We start from the raw sequence: 19,638 nt of genomic DNA on the forward strand, positions 1-19,638 counted from the left end.
GACCCTCCACGCTACTGGATTGCAGTCAATAACATTGGAATAACGCAGACAGATATCAGTATATAAAATCTATATCATCTATCTCACCACTTGGCCACAGAAAAAAATTTCCCATTTAAGGTATATAGTTTTTGGACTCTTCAACATCAACATATTTTTGAGTCCATCAATTTTTTCGGTCCACCTCGAAAAGCCGAAATAGATATGAGCAGAGATTTTGCATCAAGTCGTGTTTGGGTTAATTGTGTTAAAGTTGCCACATTTTTGCTATATCAGCAATTTCTTTGAAAAATAATTTTTATGAAAATAGAAAATCTATATATTTTATGAAGTAACTTTTTGAATTATATTTGAAATATTTTGTATATTTTACTTTTTGTAGCATGTTAAGTTATAAAGCGATAATAAAATCATTTTATTTAAAACTTTTCCCGCCTGCTTTCGCTTTCCCGACTCCTTTTGCTTTCCCGACTCCTTTCGCTTTCTCGACTCCTTTTGCTTTCCCGACTTTTATTCCAAAATACATTTTAAATGTTGTGAGTGAACATCAGATGAATTTTGGGAAATTTATATTTGTATTGTAATGATATAACTTTGATGGACATTGAGACCAATATTCCGAGTTTGATTTTGAAAGTGAAGTCTCCAGGGGGTTGTACCTTTACGATGTGGTGGGATTAGACCATTTTTTAGTACGGCATTGGGACTTGACAAAAAAAGACGAGAAAACGGTAATTTAAGATCAGATGGTGGACGGTGATTAGCCATATATATTTTTTGTCAGTATTCCGGTATTTTAACCTCTACAAACCGCGGTGTGACGGTGTTATTTTTTTTTTTTCGGGATTCCAAAGCCAAAATTTTGACAGGAAAACGGTATTTTGAACCCCTGCAAACCCTCCCTATCCTCCATAATGCATGCTCGTATGACTTATTCAAATGATAGAGTTTTAGTTACGACTTCAATATAGTAATTGAGACAAAAAAAAAGATTGTGATATCGCTCTCAAAAGACCAGAAAAGCTTCTGAGAAACTTTGACGATGCCAAATAAATTGAGCTATCGATTTTTGTGAAAACTATTACTCGTAACTCGAAAATACGGCCACGCAATCGAAATACGTCCCTGTAGCGCCAGGAAAGGTGTGTCGCAAGGTTATGGGATTTATGACATCATCAAAACAAAGTTCGTATGCCGGAGCGGTGACCTCGATTTACATATTTTTACAAATTTCCAAGATGGCGGACGAGAAGAGGCACATGAAATGAATAATTTGCAGTTTTTATACCAAAATATATCAAAACTCTAAGCTGAAATCAAATCATCTGGCTTCAAAATGATTCATAGTCTATTCCTTATCAATAACACTGGGTAAGTTTGGTCTTTTCCCCACTCTATTTCTCTGTTGCTAAGTCTGCAATAATTTTGTTGTGAGGTGTGTTTTAAAATTTTCATTTCATCCAATCATAGTATTCATGGATGTTATAGCGCTCTCTCCACCTCTTACATATTTTGAGCTAAAATATAAGGTATATAATATTTCATTTAACGTGTCAAAGACGGTGTGTCTGCTCTTCTTTGCTTTAGGGGGAAATAGCCTGTGGGAATCCAAGCGTTAAAAACTTTTTCCAAAGTCTAGTTTATGATATTTTTGCTGCTTGTTTAAAATGCTTGGCGCAGGTAACTCACCTGCAGGGAGATTTTTCCCTGCACTGCAGGTTCGACCTGATTGGCCAACTTTCAGCGTATGACTTAGGCGGTCATCGAAAAATTGTTCTATTCGCGTCCCAGTTTTCAGATCATGGCAGATTTCGTCGAGATCTCGGGGGCAGCACCTTTCCTTTTCCGAAGGGCAGGGGTAGAAATGCTTCTTACCAAGGGTAGAAAGTACAAGATTCCAGGGCCAAGGTCAGCATCTACAAACCACCGCCAACATTCGCCATCTTTTTCTTCCAAGCTGTTCCGAAAATGATTTTGACAAGATTATGCCCAGTCGACCGCCCTGTTTAATAAAACGCGGCTTTCCGCCCTGAAAAATAACGCCCTCAACACTATAGACCCGTTGCAATGTTTTGAATTTTCGCGTTTGTATGCGCATGTGCCAAAATAGTTACGGTTTTTCAGAGGCAGAAAAGACGAAGCGCTTGCTGGAAAAAGGTAGTTTTGATTTTATTATTCAAAATCTCTTCATCAGAATTTCATGAAATTTTAGTATAAGAATCCTATATAGTTATTAGATAACATACTAAAATTTCTATTCAAAATTCCTTCTAGATCCTGAGAAAATTGACATAAACTGCGTGCCTCCAGCTAATGTTGTTGTCTTTTTTGCCTCTGAAAGTCGGGCCGTTTTGCGGGTCATAACGAGCCGATGTAAACATGTGACGTCACATGAAAGGGGTCTATTGAACATCTCAATCGCGGTACCAAAACAAAGATAATAAATTTCGCATAAATACCCCTAAAAATTTCGCGCCTGTCGCGCCCTTTTTCCGCCCTCGGCTCACAGCACTATCTCAGGGGCAGCATTTTAAAAATCTAAAATCATCTCGGAGGCGGCTACGCCGCCTTCTGAAAACTGGTTCGCGTCACCAACCCGCGTCAAATTTTCCGCTGATTTTCCGTTGCGGAGATGCGGAAAAAAATCTCGGAAAAGCAATTTGTTCTTTTAAAGTATAGCTTTTTTCTCAATTGCTCTGACGACCATCAAAAAATTGTTTTGCTCGCGTTACCACCCGCCCCTGAGTTACTGGCGTGATAAAAAAAACGAATGTTTTTGACCGCCTGCATGCATTTTTAACACCCGTTGCGACGCGAACAGAGCATTTTTTCGATGACCCCCTTTAGCAGTATAACAGTATAGATCTAACTGTTCATACAAAAATTATGGGAAAAGCATATTTGGACTTTGTACCCTATGCTGCACTCAAGCACTTAAGCCAAAGTCCCGCAAAGGCGGGACAAAAATCAGTTTTTTGAAGTTTGCAAAAAAACCCCACATAGAAGATCTTTCAAATTCAGTATGTGAATAGAGCAGTAAAAAATACAACTTTTCTATTTTTCCTTTTTTTTGCAAAAGTTCTAGGAATGAAAATAAAGGGATAATGATAATTGAATACTATCCATTGATGACCCACGGCACTATCGTAAAGCTAGAATCGCTTCGCATACTCTTCGCTTGAGAAAATGATTGACAGATTGAAGTTTGTCACCCGCGCAGGAGTTCGCGGAGCGTTCTCGGCTCAATCCTCGGATCGCGCTAAAAATGGTAGACTGAGCTGTGATAGATCATTTCGATGGAAGTTGTTGGAATGTTTACAAGGCTCTTGACAGAAAATTGTTTCTTTTATTGTCAATGATGACAGTGCGGTTATTAATTTTGTTAGATCTGACAAATTGATGTTTGTAAGGGCACTTTATAGTTTTGATTCCCATTGAAGAATCATATTCTGGTTTTCATGTTATTAGATGCTGCTTTAGAGCTTTAGGTCTACACTGTATAAGACCTTTTTTTAAAGATGGCCTTTTTAAAAAAAAGGTCTATTTTTGCGCGCATTTTGATCCTTTTGATGCGCACGCATATAATTTATGGAAAAAGCTGACTCTGCAGAAAAAAGAAAAACAAATGAAAATGAAAACATAGATTCATTTATAAACAAAATGGCTGTTGGCTGGAAGTCTAAATACATGTTGTGGCTGATGTTTTGATGTGGTTTTTAGTAGTTTTGAAAGTCTTTAGAGCTTGTGAAAGAATTTTTATGGTAAGTTGGATCATGTGTGTTTGCCTGGGTTTCCAAAGTTCAGAAAGTCTGTCAACAAGGGTTCACACATAGACTGTTTATAACATTCTGTGTCAGACTAATCTACATGCACCAAGCTCTATTATCTTAGAACTTTGTGAGGTGAGGTATTTTTTGTTTTTTCTAAGATTACGAGCGCTTGGATTTCCAGGCTAAGAGGGAAAGAGCAAAAAAAACATTCAAGCATTTGTGTGAATGAAAATTTCAGGCTGCCGCCAAACATCATCCAGTTTATATAGCTCTAAACGGTTCATAACAAACCTTGATATTAAAAAAATTAGCATCCTTACTTGTAAAAGTTACCGTCAACTGCTCTAACTTGGGACGATTGGTCGAAACATGGGACTGTTGATATCTGGCCTGTATTTTTACTTACTGTTAAATCTCTTTGACAACAAATTCGTTTGGATAACTCCAAGTTATCAATTATATCAATTATACTTTCTGTCATAACATGTCACGATAACTTTCACTGATAGCGCGTCCTTTTTAACTTTTTTGTTTTCATTCAAAATGACCGGGCGCCGATTGGAGAATTAGAGAATGCCTGCTGCCTAACCGCTTATGGCCCGATGGGATTAACAAATAATGAGTGTGTAACTTGCCGCTCGAGTGAGGTCAAACGCTCCATCGTTTTGCCACTCATTTGGTCTTCTTCGTTCCAGACATTTGCGTGTGTTCCACTACAGATTTTTTATATATTTCGATTTAAAAGCCTACTCGGTGCGAAAGAGAAATCATGTATTTTTTGAAACATCGTTCATTAACTCAAATCAAATGACTTTGGAGGTTCTGTGAAATGATGGCCGAATTGTCGTCTCATGTTTTGTATTGAGTTAGAACAGTTGACATTATCTTTTTAATCAAAAACAAATTTTTGGAAAAAAAAATTGAAAAAATATTTTTCAACTGACTCCCAAATTTTTTTCAAGTTATTGTTATATGTACCTGAACTTTTGAAATCCAAAACTTGGCGCTCAATAAAATTTCACAGCTTATTGAAAAATTTCACAGCTTATTGAAAAATTTCATAGCTATTTTGTGGAAAAAACAATGTCCCATTACGTGATGGCATGTGTTTTTGAGCTGATGGTGTTTTAAAGCTTAAAATTTGTTTCAATTCACGTTTAATAGTACCACAACATTAAATACCATTTAATGCCAAAGATATCCTTCTGGTAGGAAGAAGAGCAAACTTTTTGTCAAATACACCTTTGGACATGTTCACATAGTATGAACCCCCCCTTTTTTTAAGGGGGGGGATCCGAGTTTTCAAGGAAGGCTTTATAGGGGGGGATGGGCAATTTTCCAGTTAAAATGGGGGGTTTGAGCTTATAGGGGGGGATCAAATAAAAATGGGGGGGATAGTAACTTTTTGGTTAAAAATTTTTTTTTTATGTTATATTTTGATTTAAGTCAATAAAATTTAATATCACATAATTTTGACTTATCTGATTTACCCCTGTAAATGGTGCGGGATCAAAAAATTTTAAAAATAGGGGGGATACCTTTATAGGGGGATGAAATATTAATGGGGGGGTTCAGACCCCTCTGCACACTATGAGTTCATAAAAAAAGGCAAGCCCTGTGACATTCAAAAAATATGAAAAAATCGTTTTTTGTTAATAAAATCTTCAAAATAGCTTCTAGATCAATAAAATTTCTGGGCTAAAAAGGTAACACAGGTGCCTTAGGAGTACTAGAATTGAAAGAATTTAGGTTTTTAGGTTATTTTGCCGAAAATGGCTAAAAAAGATTTTTATTTCAGGTGAAAATAATTAAAGCAAGGTTTGGAAATGAAACTTTAGTGTGTCAACTACCCGCTGTTGTTATTTGCGGGAATTGCACATCGTTAAACTAAAGATATTGGCTAAAGAAGTAACATGTTACAATATTACCCAGTTTGTTCTATTGTAATGAAATGTCACAAAAAACTCAAAAACTTGCCTTTTTTTATGAACATGTCCCTTTCCCATAATTCAAACTTCCCGGAAAAAATGTGTGCTCTACCGTTGTTTATAAAATTGTTTGTGAGGTAAACAAACACGTTTTTGCCTGCAAGGGGTTAGGGAAAATGGGTTTTCAGCTTATAACTTTTGATAGCGATCTTTTTTTGGCAAAAAGTTTTCAGGGTATATATCAGTATGTATAGAAAGAACATACTAAAATTTGAGGGGATTTTGAACAACGGAACTTAAGAAGAGCTAAACAAACCAACTTCCCCCTAAGGAAAAGCAAGCAAACGGGTTTGTTTACCTCCAGAGACCATGAAGAGCATCAAAATAATGCGTGCGCATCTGTTTAGCTAATTACGGGAAAGGAGTATTTAACACAAATTATCACTGGTAACGCATATATACTGTGAGGTCGGGTGAGTTGCATCAGTGGAGGGAAACTTGCATCAGTGGAGGGAAACTTGCATATCCATCAAACCCATTATCTTCATTATATTTTTATAATGAAGTACAACCGAAAAAAAAGAAAGTTGCATATTTCTTGTCAGTAAACTATTCTGTAAATTGACAAAATTTATGATGATAGATTTTTTTCAATGGAAATAAAAACCAGATAAAAACTATAAATATTACTCACAAAACATTAATTTTCCAGATTTTACAAAATCAGTCAGTCTAGGAAGTCCCAAGGGGTGCTGACCTTGACTGTCAACGAGGAGGTGCCACTGGAGTTTGAAAAATAGACCCTCTCAGACTTGAATTATTTGGTAATTTTGGAAAGAAAAATAAAAAAGTTTCCCATTTTACCAAGTGGCCAAAATGACTAAAAGTAGAAAAAAAATTTAAAGAGTTTCTAATTTCCACCCAGAAAATTGGCAAAAATACCAAAAGTCAACCCTGTCAGATGCACATCTTGAAAATTTGTAAATTTGGGACCCTGACCAGCGGCCCATCCCTGAATCCAATTTTGCCTCCCCCTGGGAGGAAGTCCTCCTAATTACATGCTTAACTTCAGTGGCATAACAGTGCAATGTTACTCTTAAACTAAAAGCAGCAAAAGTCATATTATAGGTCTACTACTGAAAGTTACAGGGTGAACCTGGGTAAACGTTATATACTATGCAAAAAGTAATAAGAAATGAATTACAATTAATGTTATTGCATGAAACATTTTGATTGGCACATACAACAAGTCAGGGTAATCTTTGTTTTAATGTCTAGTTTTGTCTATGCTGGCGTTAGCATTTTTTCACTCAGGGAGTAGTTGTAACAAATCATGCCCTTTAAAATTTGAAAGATATCCTTGTTTTTAAGATGTTATTCAAAATAGTTTTGACTATTTTAAGGCTAAAATAATGGCCTTTTCTCCTAGATTCAGAGTCTCAATTGCCAGCTTTATCCATTAAACTCACTGTTTTTTTCAAAGACAAATCCTTGGAATTACACAACAAAAGTAAAAAACATTAAAATTAATATTTAGTTGAAAATAGTGATAGAGAAAGAAACTTTATCAGAATTCTGATGGAAACATTCTAACTTGATATAATTTCTGATTACTTTAGAGATATATTTCTGGAAAAGCATTGGAAAAGTGTTGTCCCTCGTACCATATGTGATTATTTCTTTGAAGCTCAGAGAAAGGTAAGAAAATAAACTTCAGCAAGTTTTTATTCATGTCGCAATTCAAAGGGAGATACATTTCAGTGATAATTTTAGATATTTTTCCTGTAGATTTCTTTTAAATGGTAAAAATTCTTTTCCTAAGTCAAATTTTTAGGAATAAGATATAATTATGCTCGTGTGGTATGAATTACATTGGTGAAACAAACCGCAATGTGGAAACTAGATGGTCAGAGCATAACAATATTGCACATAACTCTGAACCAGCCAAACACCTGTTAAACCACCCTGACCATGAGTTCCAATGGAAAGTAATATTAAATGCACCTGGGAACACAAGATTACGCAAAAACTTAGAGGCTGCTCTCATTGCCCTCAAGAGACCCATTCTTAATGACCAATCAGATTCAAAACGGCTAATTTTATTTCGAGATGGTGTAACATAGATATTTTTAACGACTTTCTTTTATTGACTTTTTAACAGCTTTTAATTGTTTTTAGACTGATAAATTTGTAACTTTTTTGATTTCTAATTTTACTACCGGGTGCGCCACAAAAAAGTTTCTCTCTTTGAAACCAATTTTTTCGAAATCTAAAGATTTTAAAAGAACCATTCCCATTTCATTGAAAAGAAGAAAGATAGACTTAAATTTTGATGGGTCACTTATTAAATTCGATTAATTGGATCAAAAGTTATGCTCAATTGAATGAAAAAGTTACTTTCAGAAAGTGCTCGAAATCGTTAAAAATCGACCTATCAAATTTTTATTTTTAAATTGGCAATCACAATAGCCTTTACATGATAAAGATCATTTTTCAGTAACTAATCACATAAATTTTGAAACTGAAGGGTCGAGAGGGTTTAAAATCTTCAACAAAATCACTTTAATTTACTTTTACCGAAATTTTCCTCATATTATTGGTTCTAGACTGGATAAAGTCTATGTAAGGCTGGATCTACCTCGAAACCCGTATTTGATGTATTTTCATGAATTTTACCAGATTTGTTTGCCTTTTTTGATGAATTTTCTTCATTTCATTGAAATTCAAGCTTCCTTTATACAACACAAGGTCATCTAGACAGCTAATTATCATTTTTAATGACTGAAACGAAAAAACTGATGTATCATGTAATGATGCTTCTGTTTGATTTGATAGGTCGATTTTTAACGTTTTTCAGCACTTTTCGAAAGTAACTTTTCTATTCAATTGAACATAACTTTTGATTTACTGAATCGAATTTAATAAAATGATCCATCAAAATTTAAGTCTATCTTTCTTCTTTCCAATGAAATAGAAATGGTTCTTTTAAAATTTTTAGATTTCGAGAAAATTAGTTTCAAAGAGAGAAACTTTTTTGTGGCGCACCCGGTATCTATAGCACTGATGATGGCATAAGACCGAAAAGCTTCTGCTTCAATTTTTAACAAATGTTGTTTTTTTTATTTAACTTGACATGGCAAATATATCGAATTCATATAATTATGTGACTGCTGTTTGCAGTTTGGGAATCTCCAGCCGTCTGAATATATAATACATTTTGTTTTTAGACAACCGACCCACATGACATTCCACCTGTGATTGCTACTCCCCATCACTATCTTATTCAAATATACAGAAATGAAGTATACTTTGTCTCTGTGGCACAATCAGAAGGTATGAAAATACATCTGAAAAATATTATATAAATAATATATTCTCTCTTAGGGTTAAGACTTTTAATGTGGTTATTATTCTATCACATTTCTACAGTTGCCAAAGGTTTGGTGTGACTGGGTGTGAATCAATTTGTTGTTCTCGTTTTTCCATTATTTTCAGGCTCTAAATGGTTTCTAAATTGTTCTAAATTGAGATTTTTTCTTAGCTAGGGAGTTTATATTTAAAATTTGAAATTATGGATCAGAGAGGGATCAGGGAGATGCCATTCCAAATGAGTTGAACGAAAAATTTGAATTCTTTGCTTTATTTTTTATTATTAACCAATTTTTTTGGATCTTTAATTCAGCAATTTGCCCTAAGACTTTGGCCAAAATTGGGCCTTGTGTTAAATAATTGTAAAGCTTGAAATAGAGAAATTGATTTACAATTTACCTAATTTTATGTAATTTCATTTTTTTTGTTTTAGTACCACCACTGTTTGTTATTGAATTTTTACACAAAGTATTTGATACATTTGTTGATTACTTCAATGATTGCAATGAACAAATCATCATGGACCAAATCGTTGTAGTTTATGAGGTATTTTTTACATCAACAAAACACTCCAGAGCTGATAGACTATAATGTCTATGAAACCATATTATCTATGTTTACCTCAAATCTCTCTGTTAGAAATTCCTTTGTTTTGCGGAATGAGAATGTCCATCTTCTACTATTTTATTTGGAAGAACTCAAACCAAAACAAGATTTGATTTGTCTTTATTGAAATTATTAAAGCTGGCGGTTTTCTAAAAAGTGTTTATTAAAGTGCTTTTGAAATATTCCTTTTGTAAACGTTTAATGTTCAATTTTAGTATTTCAACCTAATTTTATTTTATTATCTTCCAGTTGCTTGAAGAAATGTTGGATAATGGATTTCCACTGGCAACAGAAAGTAATATTCTAAAAGAATTGATTAAACCACCAAATATCATCAATAAAGTTGTCAATACTGTTACTGGCAAAACGAAGTAAGGGCTACAGTATTTTGATTTATCTTTTTTAGAGATTGTTTTGATATTTTTATTTTTGATACATTATTTGATGCATTATTATAACTGAGGTTCGCCAGCGGCACAATTTATTTCAACGCCATGCCTGTCACAATCAGGAAAAGTGCTAAAATATTATGATAGAGCTCAAGTAATTCATAAAATCTTTGTTTATCAGGCCAAAAAAATTGGAACCACGCATTGTGTAAGAAAAAAGCCTGAACCATGCCATCAAGCTAACAGCTTTGGGCCTCTTTTAACTGTGTAGAAACGTTTTTATTTCTTCTATGAAGATTACAATGAAGTGAATACAGTCGCTCTCATGTTCTCTTCTGACCAGTCCCCAGAACTGTTGGAAAACCAACGGATCCGGCGAGACTTGAACTCACAACCATGCCATTCGCGGGCATTGCTCTACCATTGAGCTACGGGTCCATGTGGAAACCGAGGACTCAATTGCCACTCTGTAGAGCTGGAAGTGAATTCTTGTCTACTGACTGGTCAGAGACAGTGAATTGGGAGAAATCCATCTCCACATTGCTAGTGTGTTGGAATACACTAACTACTACACTAACGGAAGGTTTGGGCATGCGACCACAGATATTAATCATAATAATTCTATGAAGACATTTTTCATACAATTTCGTCTTGTCTTTAGTATGAGTTCAGAGTTACCAACTGGATCACTATCGAACGTTCCCTGGAGAAGGGCTGGTGTCAAATATGCTAATAACGAGGTATGTTTTGTAGATTTCAAAGTGTAGTTTTCTTATTTTGACTTACATCCAATTCATGATATTCATGATGTAATCTTTTATACGGAAGCACCCGAGATAACCCGGAACTAGTGGCAACATAACAAAAGACTAGTGGCAAATTTTGCCACTAGTTTCGGATTATTTTGTGTGCTTCCGTATAAAAGATTACATCATGAATATCATGAATTCCTATCTTAAAGGACATTCAGTAAAGCATTTCTTTTTCTCCTTTGACTTAAAAAAATGCTATGAAAGTCATGATAAATGAAGAAAGATGATGAAAAATATCAACCCTTCAAAAGGATTTTGATTAATGGAGACTTGGCAAATAGTCAAAACATGCGAATACTCAAAAAAAGTTCACGTGATTTTATTCCCATGTTACTTGCTTTACAACTTACAGCTGATAATTTTATTTGTGTCTATAAATTTGAACCAATCAGAAATAAATGTCATTTAACAAGCACATAAAAATTTCAAGTAAAAGCTTGATTTGTCTTTCATTTTGCAACCTGTGTATTTTAAGAATGTTGCCTGTCAATGATCCGATCATAATTTATTCTACTCTTTTCCTTCAGATATATTTTGATTTGATAGAAGAAATAGATTGTATTATTGACAAACAAGGACAACTCATAAATATTGAAATTCAAGGGCAGGTAAGCTTGCTTCTGGATCATTACTTATTAAATTGTCTGAAAATGGAAAAATACCTTTTAATCCAAAGATCAGAACCAGTTTTACGTCTAGATGCACGTGCTTTTTTATTGGTTCAAAAAATCTCCAGAAAGAAATAATTTTTTTCAAATGACTCATGGGGGATTTTTCCAATAGGCCTAATTAAAGAATGAAAGATGTTTGGGAATCGATATCTTTTTAAAACTTTATAGCTGCTGTACTTAATAACATGATTTTTTTTAGATCGAAAGTTATTGTAGGCTGTCAGGGATGCCAGGTAGGTTTTTCAATCTTGCCAACTTATGCGTTACTTTTTATATTAAATTGCCTAAATCAAAACCATCTTTGAATTATCAGTTGCTGTTTTGAATTCCTTTTGCCTTATAGTGTCATGAATCCTTTCAAACAAGATATTTTTTTCCTTTTAGATTTATGTCTATCATTTATAAACCCACGGTTACTAGAAGATGTTAGTTTTCATCCATGTGTCAGGTTGAAACGCTGGGAGGTATGGTCTACTTTCAACTTCAAATACTACTTTGCTAAGCTAAAGTTCTGAAGAAGTATTGATTTGAGAGAAGATAAGATCATCAAGTACTTTCTTTTTATACTATAGAAAGTTGACGCACCTTTTATGCTGACAAAGCAGAATTTTTCCATGCGGAGTGGACGTTGACCTTTCTTTGGATTAAAAAAATGCTGTGAAGATGCGTCAATGATGTCCTTTAAGAAAGATCCTCACTAGATTTGTTTTATATGGCAATGTTTATTTTTTAGGGTCAGAGCAGCTTTAATATTTTCATAATTTTTCTTTTCTTCAGAATGAGAAAGTATTATCGTTCATGCCACCAGACGGCTCTTATAAATTGTTATCATATCATTTATCTGGAGGGCAAGTGCATTTAATTATAATTACGGGTTGCTGGCTGTTGGCTGGCCAGTTAGCTGTTTAAAGATGAAATTTAATTGTGCTCATATGGGAGGTGAACCAGCAGCCCAACTGAATGGCATCGAATCTTTTTTTGACGCCACTTGATCTGTTTTTAATTTCTTCAATCGTCAAAATCATTGACCTTTATATATCCTGGACCAAGCTTATAATCCACCATCTTTGATCGGGATTTTCGAAAGTGATACCTGCAAAGAAGCCATTGCAGTATTAAAAGATTAACGTCTAGCGGTGCTACATCATCAAAACTATTCTAGGAAAAATAAATTGAGTGGCCTCCATATGATGAGCCCCTTAATTTCGAATCAAAAAAATCGAACCTTCATTTTGAGGGATCTTACCTAAGGGCCGCTCTCGTATGATAGAGAAATCAGTACACAATTATTGCCTAACAAGCACCTCTATACGGGAAAAGGTAACAATTTTGCCGAAATATGTTCAATTCTTGATTTTTAGAATGATCCAACTGCCAATATACGTCAAGCCACAAATTTCATTCATCTCTGGGAGCAGTGGACGTTTCGATTTAACTATAGGACAAAAAGCTAATTTAGGGAAAACAGTAAGCAAAACTTTTATTTTTGTCTTGAAAGTTGTTATTTCTGGGTCTTCAAATTCTTCAATAATACTCAAAATTAGCAAGTTGTCTCAAGTATATTTGACCAAGATTCTATTGTCCCTGAATCTAAGGAATTTCTCATTTCTTTTCTCAAATACAACACCTTCTCACAGAACCGCTGGGTCCCCTTCCCACTGGAAGATTTGGCCAAAATACCGTCCCCGGTGGAAAACTGTCCTCCGATTTTTGTCTCCATTGAAAATAATCAAATAAACGTATCCTCACTGCAAAATATTGTGTAATTTCTTCCATCCCCACTGAATTTCCTGACTTGGAAAGCAGAAGAACTGAAATCCACAGCTAAAAGAATATCGGAATATCAATCCTCATTGAGTTTCAGTTCGTTTTTTCTATCCCCACTGGCTAAAAAAAATCTACCGGGTCTGTATCAAATAATACCCCTTCCGTTATGAAACTACATTAGAGGAAGAAATTTTGGCGGGAATTTAATTTGTCGGATGGCCGAAAAAGTTTTTTTAGAGGGAATTTAATTTGGTGGTTAACTTGAAAAATTGGATTTGGCAGGAATTTAATTTGGCGGACGAAGAACATTTTTGTCCAAAAAACATCATTAAAAAAGGAAAAACCTGAAATAGCAAACATTTGGGGGAATAAATAGATCAACTTAAATTTGGCGGGAATTTAATTTGGCGGATGACGAAAAAAATTAAATTTGCCAGGAACTTAATTTTGCGAATTTTGACCAAATCCGCTAAATTTTCTTACCGCCAAAATTTCTTTCTTTAATGTAGAGAGCAAAAATAACTAGGCAACTAAATTCTTTGATAAAACCACCATATCCTTTTTTCAGATCGAACAATGTGTAGCAACGATACAAATGCCACAACAAGTTTTACATTGTAATCTTACACCTTCAGGTGAGTTGTAAACGATTCCTCATTCTCTTATATTAAAATCATTCAGATCAATTCTAAATTACCAACTACATTTTTGAAATGTTTTCTTTTTTTAATTTGATGTATTTTTATAATTTGATGTATTTTTATCAATAACAAAAATACTCGAATATATAAAAAAGTCCGGAAGATCAAAATCCTTAAGAGAACTATAATATATATATCATCCTTCCCTGTAATTTGTAGAGATGGTTTATCTCCTCCTGTTAGCTGTTGTTTCATGTACTTCATTTGAACTTTCGTTTTTTTGTTTACAGTTGGAAATCAATCATTTGACCCAGTGAAAAAGATACTACGTTGGGATGTATGTACTACTTTTTGTGATATTTCTAATACTTGTTACATCTGCGAAAGCTTCTTTTGGAACTCATCTTCAAAATTATATACAGTTGACGCTCTCTAATTCGACGTTCTACTATTCGATAACCTCCCTTGTTCGATGAAATTTAAAGTCCCCGTCAACAAAATACTCGCATAAACGACGCTCTACTATTCGACAAACTGATTTGGACTTATGGTCTGAAAACAAAAAAATAAAAAACCATATTAAAAGTTTTGTTTGAATTTTAAGGTCAAAGAATTAAGTTTTTGAAAGTTTCATGAATCTATACTCTTATATCTCACGTAAATATGTATTTATCTACAGGACTAATGGACATATTTCTGCTTTCTCTTTTTCAGATTGGAAAAATACAAGCACAAAAAACTTTACCGACTCTTAGGGGAAATGTATGTATTTACTATAATGCCAAATTTATTTTACAACAGACTCCTTGATGAATAAGGGTAGCGTGGTAGCGAGGAGGACGGGACCTCCCAAAAATGAACTTTAGAGAGATCAAATTTCAGTGGAAAAGAGACCCTTAGAGAGACATTTTTGAAAAAATTTCTTCAACCTTAGAAAGAAAAATTATCCTAAAAATCTTTAAAATTAGAGAGAAGGTCCTTATCGTCCACATATACTCAGCACCCTAAGTTCCCACTTCCCGGTGTTTAAGTCATTTGAGTTAATTGTTGGTTCCCGGTGTTCAAGTCATTTGAGTTAATTGTTGGTTGAAAATACATGTTTGGTTTTGTATTGGTTTTGTATTAATTTTGACTGAGTATGACTGAGTCCAGGAAAAAATGGCCAAAATCCCACCTTGAATGGGACTTTGTGAACCATGGTTTTTAGCTTCCTATATACCTTTAGTTTATATTTTTTGATGGTTTTCAGGCTGAATAGGTGATAAAAGGTTCGTACCTGCCTTTTAATGGGGGGTCTAGATTTGCTAGTGGGGTAGGGTACTTTAAGGGCTCGAAATACTTGCATTATGATTATGAAACTTTGCACACATCAAGAAAATATGTTCAAAAAAATTATTTGACAGTTTCAATAAAAACTGACCATCGATGTGTATTTTACAGACCAGAATGTCCAAAAATTGTCCAAAAATCAGTTTTTTTTTCAAAAAATCAAACTCAAAAGTTTCTTTAAAAGTACTCTAATACCTTGTCTTAAAGCTATTTTACATCATTACAAGATAGATACCTTAAGGGAAGAAATTTTCGCGAGAAGAAATTTTTGCGGAAGAAATTTTCGCGGAAGAAATTTTCGCGGAATTTAATTTCGCGAATTTGGGCGTAATTCGCGAAATTAAATTCCGCGAAACACACCAAAATTGTTAAATCGCGAAATTAAATTCCGCGAAATTTGATTTTTTTACAAGTTAGATAGGATCTAATGAAAGATATTATTATGAAATATTATTATGAAAAATATGTTATCTTTTTATTTCTATTTTTTTTTCAGATATCATTAGTAACAGGTGCACCGCCACCAGAAGACATGCCAATTATAACGGTAAGAATCGCTAGTTTTGTTATCTTCACTAATTGTTTACTAAGTTTTTACTAACGAGAAACAATTCCAAAAGAAGGTTGGTCGGTGTCGTGAAACTTTTTCCTTGTCGTTAGATTTCAAGGTGCGTTTCCCTGTTACCCATCATCTTTCCAAGTTATCTTGGCTTTTTTGTGATTTTTTTCTCTCGGTATTTTCTCTTATATAGATGCAATTTCGTATTGGTCAATTTGCCATATCTGGAATCAAAGTTAACCGATTGGATGTATATGGAGAGGTTTGCGTCCTAACTTTCTTACTCTTGAGCTAGGTTGGAAGTTTGGTTAAAAAAAGATACTAAAATCATACCAACCTCGTTCCCTGTGTATTACCAGCTTTTTTATGCTTACTGATAGAGCTAGATAATACCCTGGCATTGGCGTCTATCAGTAACGTAAATAAAGCCTGGAATACACGGGGACGAGGTTGAAATCATACATATTTCTCTTGGCCGCGCTCTTTGGAAAGTGTTTTACTTTTTCAGAATGGTAATAATTTTTTTGGGAAATATGCAAGAATGTAGAAGCCTTATAAGAGCAATTTTGTAAAATTGCGAGACTCAAACTTAATTCCTCAGATACTACACTCTTCTTTTATAAGAATTAAATGATTTTTCAGCACTTTGAACCTAAAACTGTTCTCATCCTGTTTTTCTTTTAAGGGCAAAATTCAGATGTTCTAGTCATAAAAATGTCTTAAAATTCAGCCGTTTCAGACCCAGCCAGGATTGTTCTAAAAAAATTGTTCTATTTATTTTGATGACTTAGGGTCTGCAATGCCTTGAAATGTTCTTAACTTCCTAATATTTTGGTCATTGAAGCCTCATCTTCTTATATAGTTTGTTCTTATAAAAAAACGTGTATACCAACCTCTTCCTTTTTCTTTTAGCGCTACAAACCGTTCAAGGGTGTGAAATATGTCACAAAAGCTGGGAAGTTTCAAGTGCGGACTTGATATTTTTAGTCTCTTATTATACATCAATTATGACAATTATGGATTTAGTTTTATAATTAATGGAAGACAAATTAATATGTACATATACACACCATGTGACGCACGCTCAACAACCTGCTGTAACGACCTGAGATATGCTTGAATGAAATCCATATTCGCATGCTGAAATTTCAATATGACTACTTTTAATGATTTCGTTTTCGAAAGATTATTATCAATTCTTGATATTTATGATATTTCTTCTGTTTTTTTGGAACTAAATATCCCATTTTCCGGTGATAGATTTTCAGCATGCAATTGCCCTTTCTCAAGTAAATTGGTCCAAGTAGGATTGCTAGTGCAATAAAAGATCTTTAATGGATTTAGTTGTCTTATTTTCAAAATGAATTTTGTAAAACTTTTTAAATTATTTTTTTGATTATTTGTTTCTTTTTCGTATACCTGATAGTAGCTGGATTCCATAGCAATTTCTTTTTGTTTCTTGATGTTCAGATCTCTTAGTACATGGGCTTGATGGCTCAATATTATTTTATTGTGAAGATGATAGACGAAAGTAAAATGATTTGATTCACATAAAAATTTAGTTCCAAACTTCGTAGGGCTTATAAGTCAAAACTCGCCAGTTCATGTCATACAAACTCTTGAATTTCGGGTCACCCGATTGGCAGTTAGTAGTGCTTTGTTCATCTAAAAAAGAACTTTTTTAACTTTTTCAAATTTTAACTTCTTTTCAAAGAAAGTGTTAAAGCGAATGTTATGGGTTTCAGTCACGCCACCTTGCGTTTTACTCCGCTTAGCCAATAAATTCTTCGGAACGTTTTATATTTTTTCTCGGTTTTAATTTTTATAGATCAATTACAGTACCTAAGTAAATAACGGTATACTATTTTCATTTTTTTCAATCATTACTTAGAAAATCAATTTTTCGAGAGAAAAAAAATGTAATTTCTAATTTAGTGGTAAAATAGAGAGGTCAAAGAAATAAACATTCAACGCATACTTTATTGCCATAAAACCAGATCCTCTTTTCTTGTAAATTTAATGTGATAAATTTTCGCGGGGATTAAATTTCGCGGTTGAGTTGAGCTAGTCCTTGAAATTTTAAGATGTCGCGGGAACTTGATCTTGCAGATGATACCCAAACCCGCGAAATTTAATTGCTGTGAGTTGATTTATCCCATTAAAGTATAAGTTTTGATAGTTTCTCTAATGAAGCAGATGAAGAAAAGAAACTTTTTCGTTTTAAGTGAATATTTTTTCCGAAATTTGCGTTGTTTTTTGCCTTAAAAATCTGAATGAAAGAGGCTTGCAGTGAAACCTGAAAATGGGGAAAGCCCCAAACATCCAGAGGGTTGAAGCGAGTACAGGCAGGTGACGCCCTCTAAATGATGCTTTATTCTTCAATACCATGTTTCCTTATTTGATGAAAAGCCAATTACCCCTTGAAAATCGAATTTAGAGAGCGTCAAAAGTTGTTAGTACAGTTACGGCAGGGGGGGGTACAGAGGCAGGGTACTAACCCATAGGGTCGTAACTTGATTTTTTACTAAAATTTTGTTTACTACCACCCACCCATATTTAGTACCGGGTACTACTTCATTTTTGCTGTAAAAAATAGGGACACCACCCCTAAAATCTTAAATTTTACAGATTAGTCCAAGAGAGGGGTACTATTGTTAGTTTTTCAGACTGAAAATTGACAGATAATTCAAGCAAACTATCAATGATGGAGTCAGAAGCTTTTGTCCTTTGATTTTCATCACACACTTCCTGACCATTTTGGAAGTTTTGTCTTCAAAAAATCAAAAAATTTCTCAAAAGAGTAAAAAAAATTTGTCGATTAAAAAAATTTCAAATCAAAAAAATTAATATTTGAAAAAAGTCAAAATATTACAACAAACTACTTTTTTATTGAAAATAGTATCCTGTACTTGCTTGAAGAGTGAAAAATACACACCCCCACCCCCAAAGTAGTACCGGGTACTAACTTTTTTGCAATGAAAAAATAGACACCACCACCTGGCTATGGGTCAGTACCCTGTGTCTGTACCCCCCCTGGTTACGGCGGAGGATCTGTTCTGCTGCTGATAAGCGTCCTCTCCCGCCGCCTTTTTCCGCCTAATTCTGTAAAGGCGTTTCGCCATTTGCACCAGTATTGGTAAATTTTCTTACTTTAAAATTTGAACGCTGTGTTCATAACAAAGTTATTGCCACTCTAAATGGCCGACGAAGATCAACCAAAATGTAAAAAAGTTTCACACAACGTTTTGAAATAAAGGTATTATATTTATTGATTATGAAAAGCGCCTGATTATTATAGAGCAGAGTCTCCATAACTGGAACACGTATAGGGAACAGAAATATACAAAGCTGCAAAGGTTTTTAAATAAAAGCTAAGCAGGGGGGGGGGGATTTTTTCAATTTGAAGGCCTTGATTGAAAAGTGCCTACACAGTCACAGTCTAGATTTAAACTCCAATATCAGGATTAGAAACTAGGCTAGTCTTGCCTCTTTTATCTTTCCATGTGCAACAATACAATGCACTACAATGCTAATGCTGACAAGCAGTTAGTCACACTAGGAAATCTAGCTTTCAGAAAAAACAACATCAGTCATCTACAGGATGTATTTGCATATAACAAGGATGAGAGTTACCTGAATCAAGTTCGCAAGACAATTAATTAAAACTTGAAAGTTTGAAACAAAATAAAACGTGCAGCAGCCAAAATCAACCAACCAAAATTTGTCATTCAATTCCCGAGACAGCACTTCGATTTTTAAGGCCTTGTTTATACGCTAAAGTAGAAATAATTCCGCAC

At 34.2% G+C, this 19,638-nt stretch overlaps 1 protein-coding gene across 1 annotated transcript; it reads left to right on the top strand.

Annotated features, from left to right (window-relative positions):
* Positions 1-1,195: 1,195 nt before the first annotated feature.
* Positions 1,196-17,837, top strand: LOC136815069 (AP-3 complex subunit mu-1-like). The gene is made up of 17 exons (XM_067071512.1): positions 1,196-1,371; positions 7,318-7,396; positions 8,926-9,031; positions 9,501-9,613; positions 9,923-10,044; positions 10,724-10,802; positions 11,402-11,482; positions 11,745-11,778; positions 11,930-12,009; positions 12,323-12,393; positions 12,907-13,012; positions 13,881-13,947; positions 14,244-14,290; positions 14,668-14,715; positions 15,779-15,829; positions 16,035-16,103; positions 16,754-17,837. Exons 1-17 carry the CDS (start codon positions 1,337-1,339, stop codon positions 16,817-16,819), a joined length of 1,254 nt encoding a protein of 417 aa, XP_066927613.1. The 5' UTR covers positions 1,196-1,336; the 3' UTR covers positions 16,820-17,837.
* The last annotated feature ends 1,801 nt before the right edge of the window (positions 17,838-19,638 follow it).

The sequence above is a fragment of the Clytia hemisphaerica genome, unplaced genomic scaffold, assembly GCF_902728285.1.
Source record: "Clytia hemisphaerica strain Z4C2 unplaced genomic scaffold, Clytia hemisphaerica genome assembly, whole genome shotgun sequence".
NCBI lineage: Eukaryota > Metazoa > Cnidaria > Hydrozoa > Leptothecata > Clytiidae > Clytia > Clytia hemisphaerica.

Excerpts from the sequence above, each read along its gene's own strand:
- LOC136815069 (XM_067071512.1), top strand. The coding sequence starts at position 1,337 with ATGATTCATAGTCTATTCCTTATCAATAACACTGG. Across the intron at positions 9,614-9,922 it reads AAATCGTTGTAGTTTATGAG|TTGCTTGAAGAAATGTTGGA; the intron begins GTATTTTTTACA and ends ATTATCTTCCAG. Across the intron at positions 10,045-10,723 it reads ACTGTTACTGGCAAAACGAA|TATGAGTTCAGAGTTACCAA; the intron begins GTAAGGGCTACA and ends TCTTGTCTTTAG.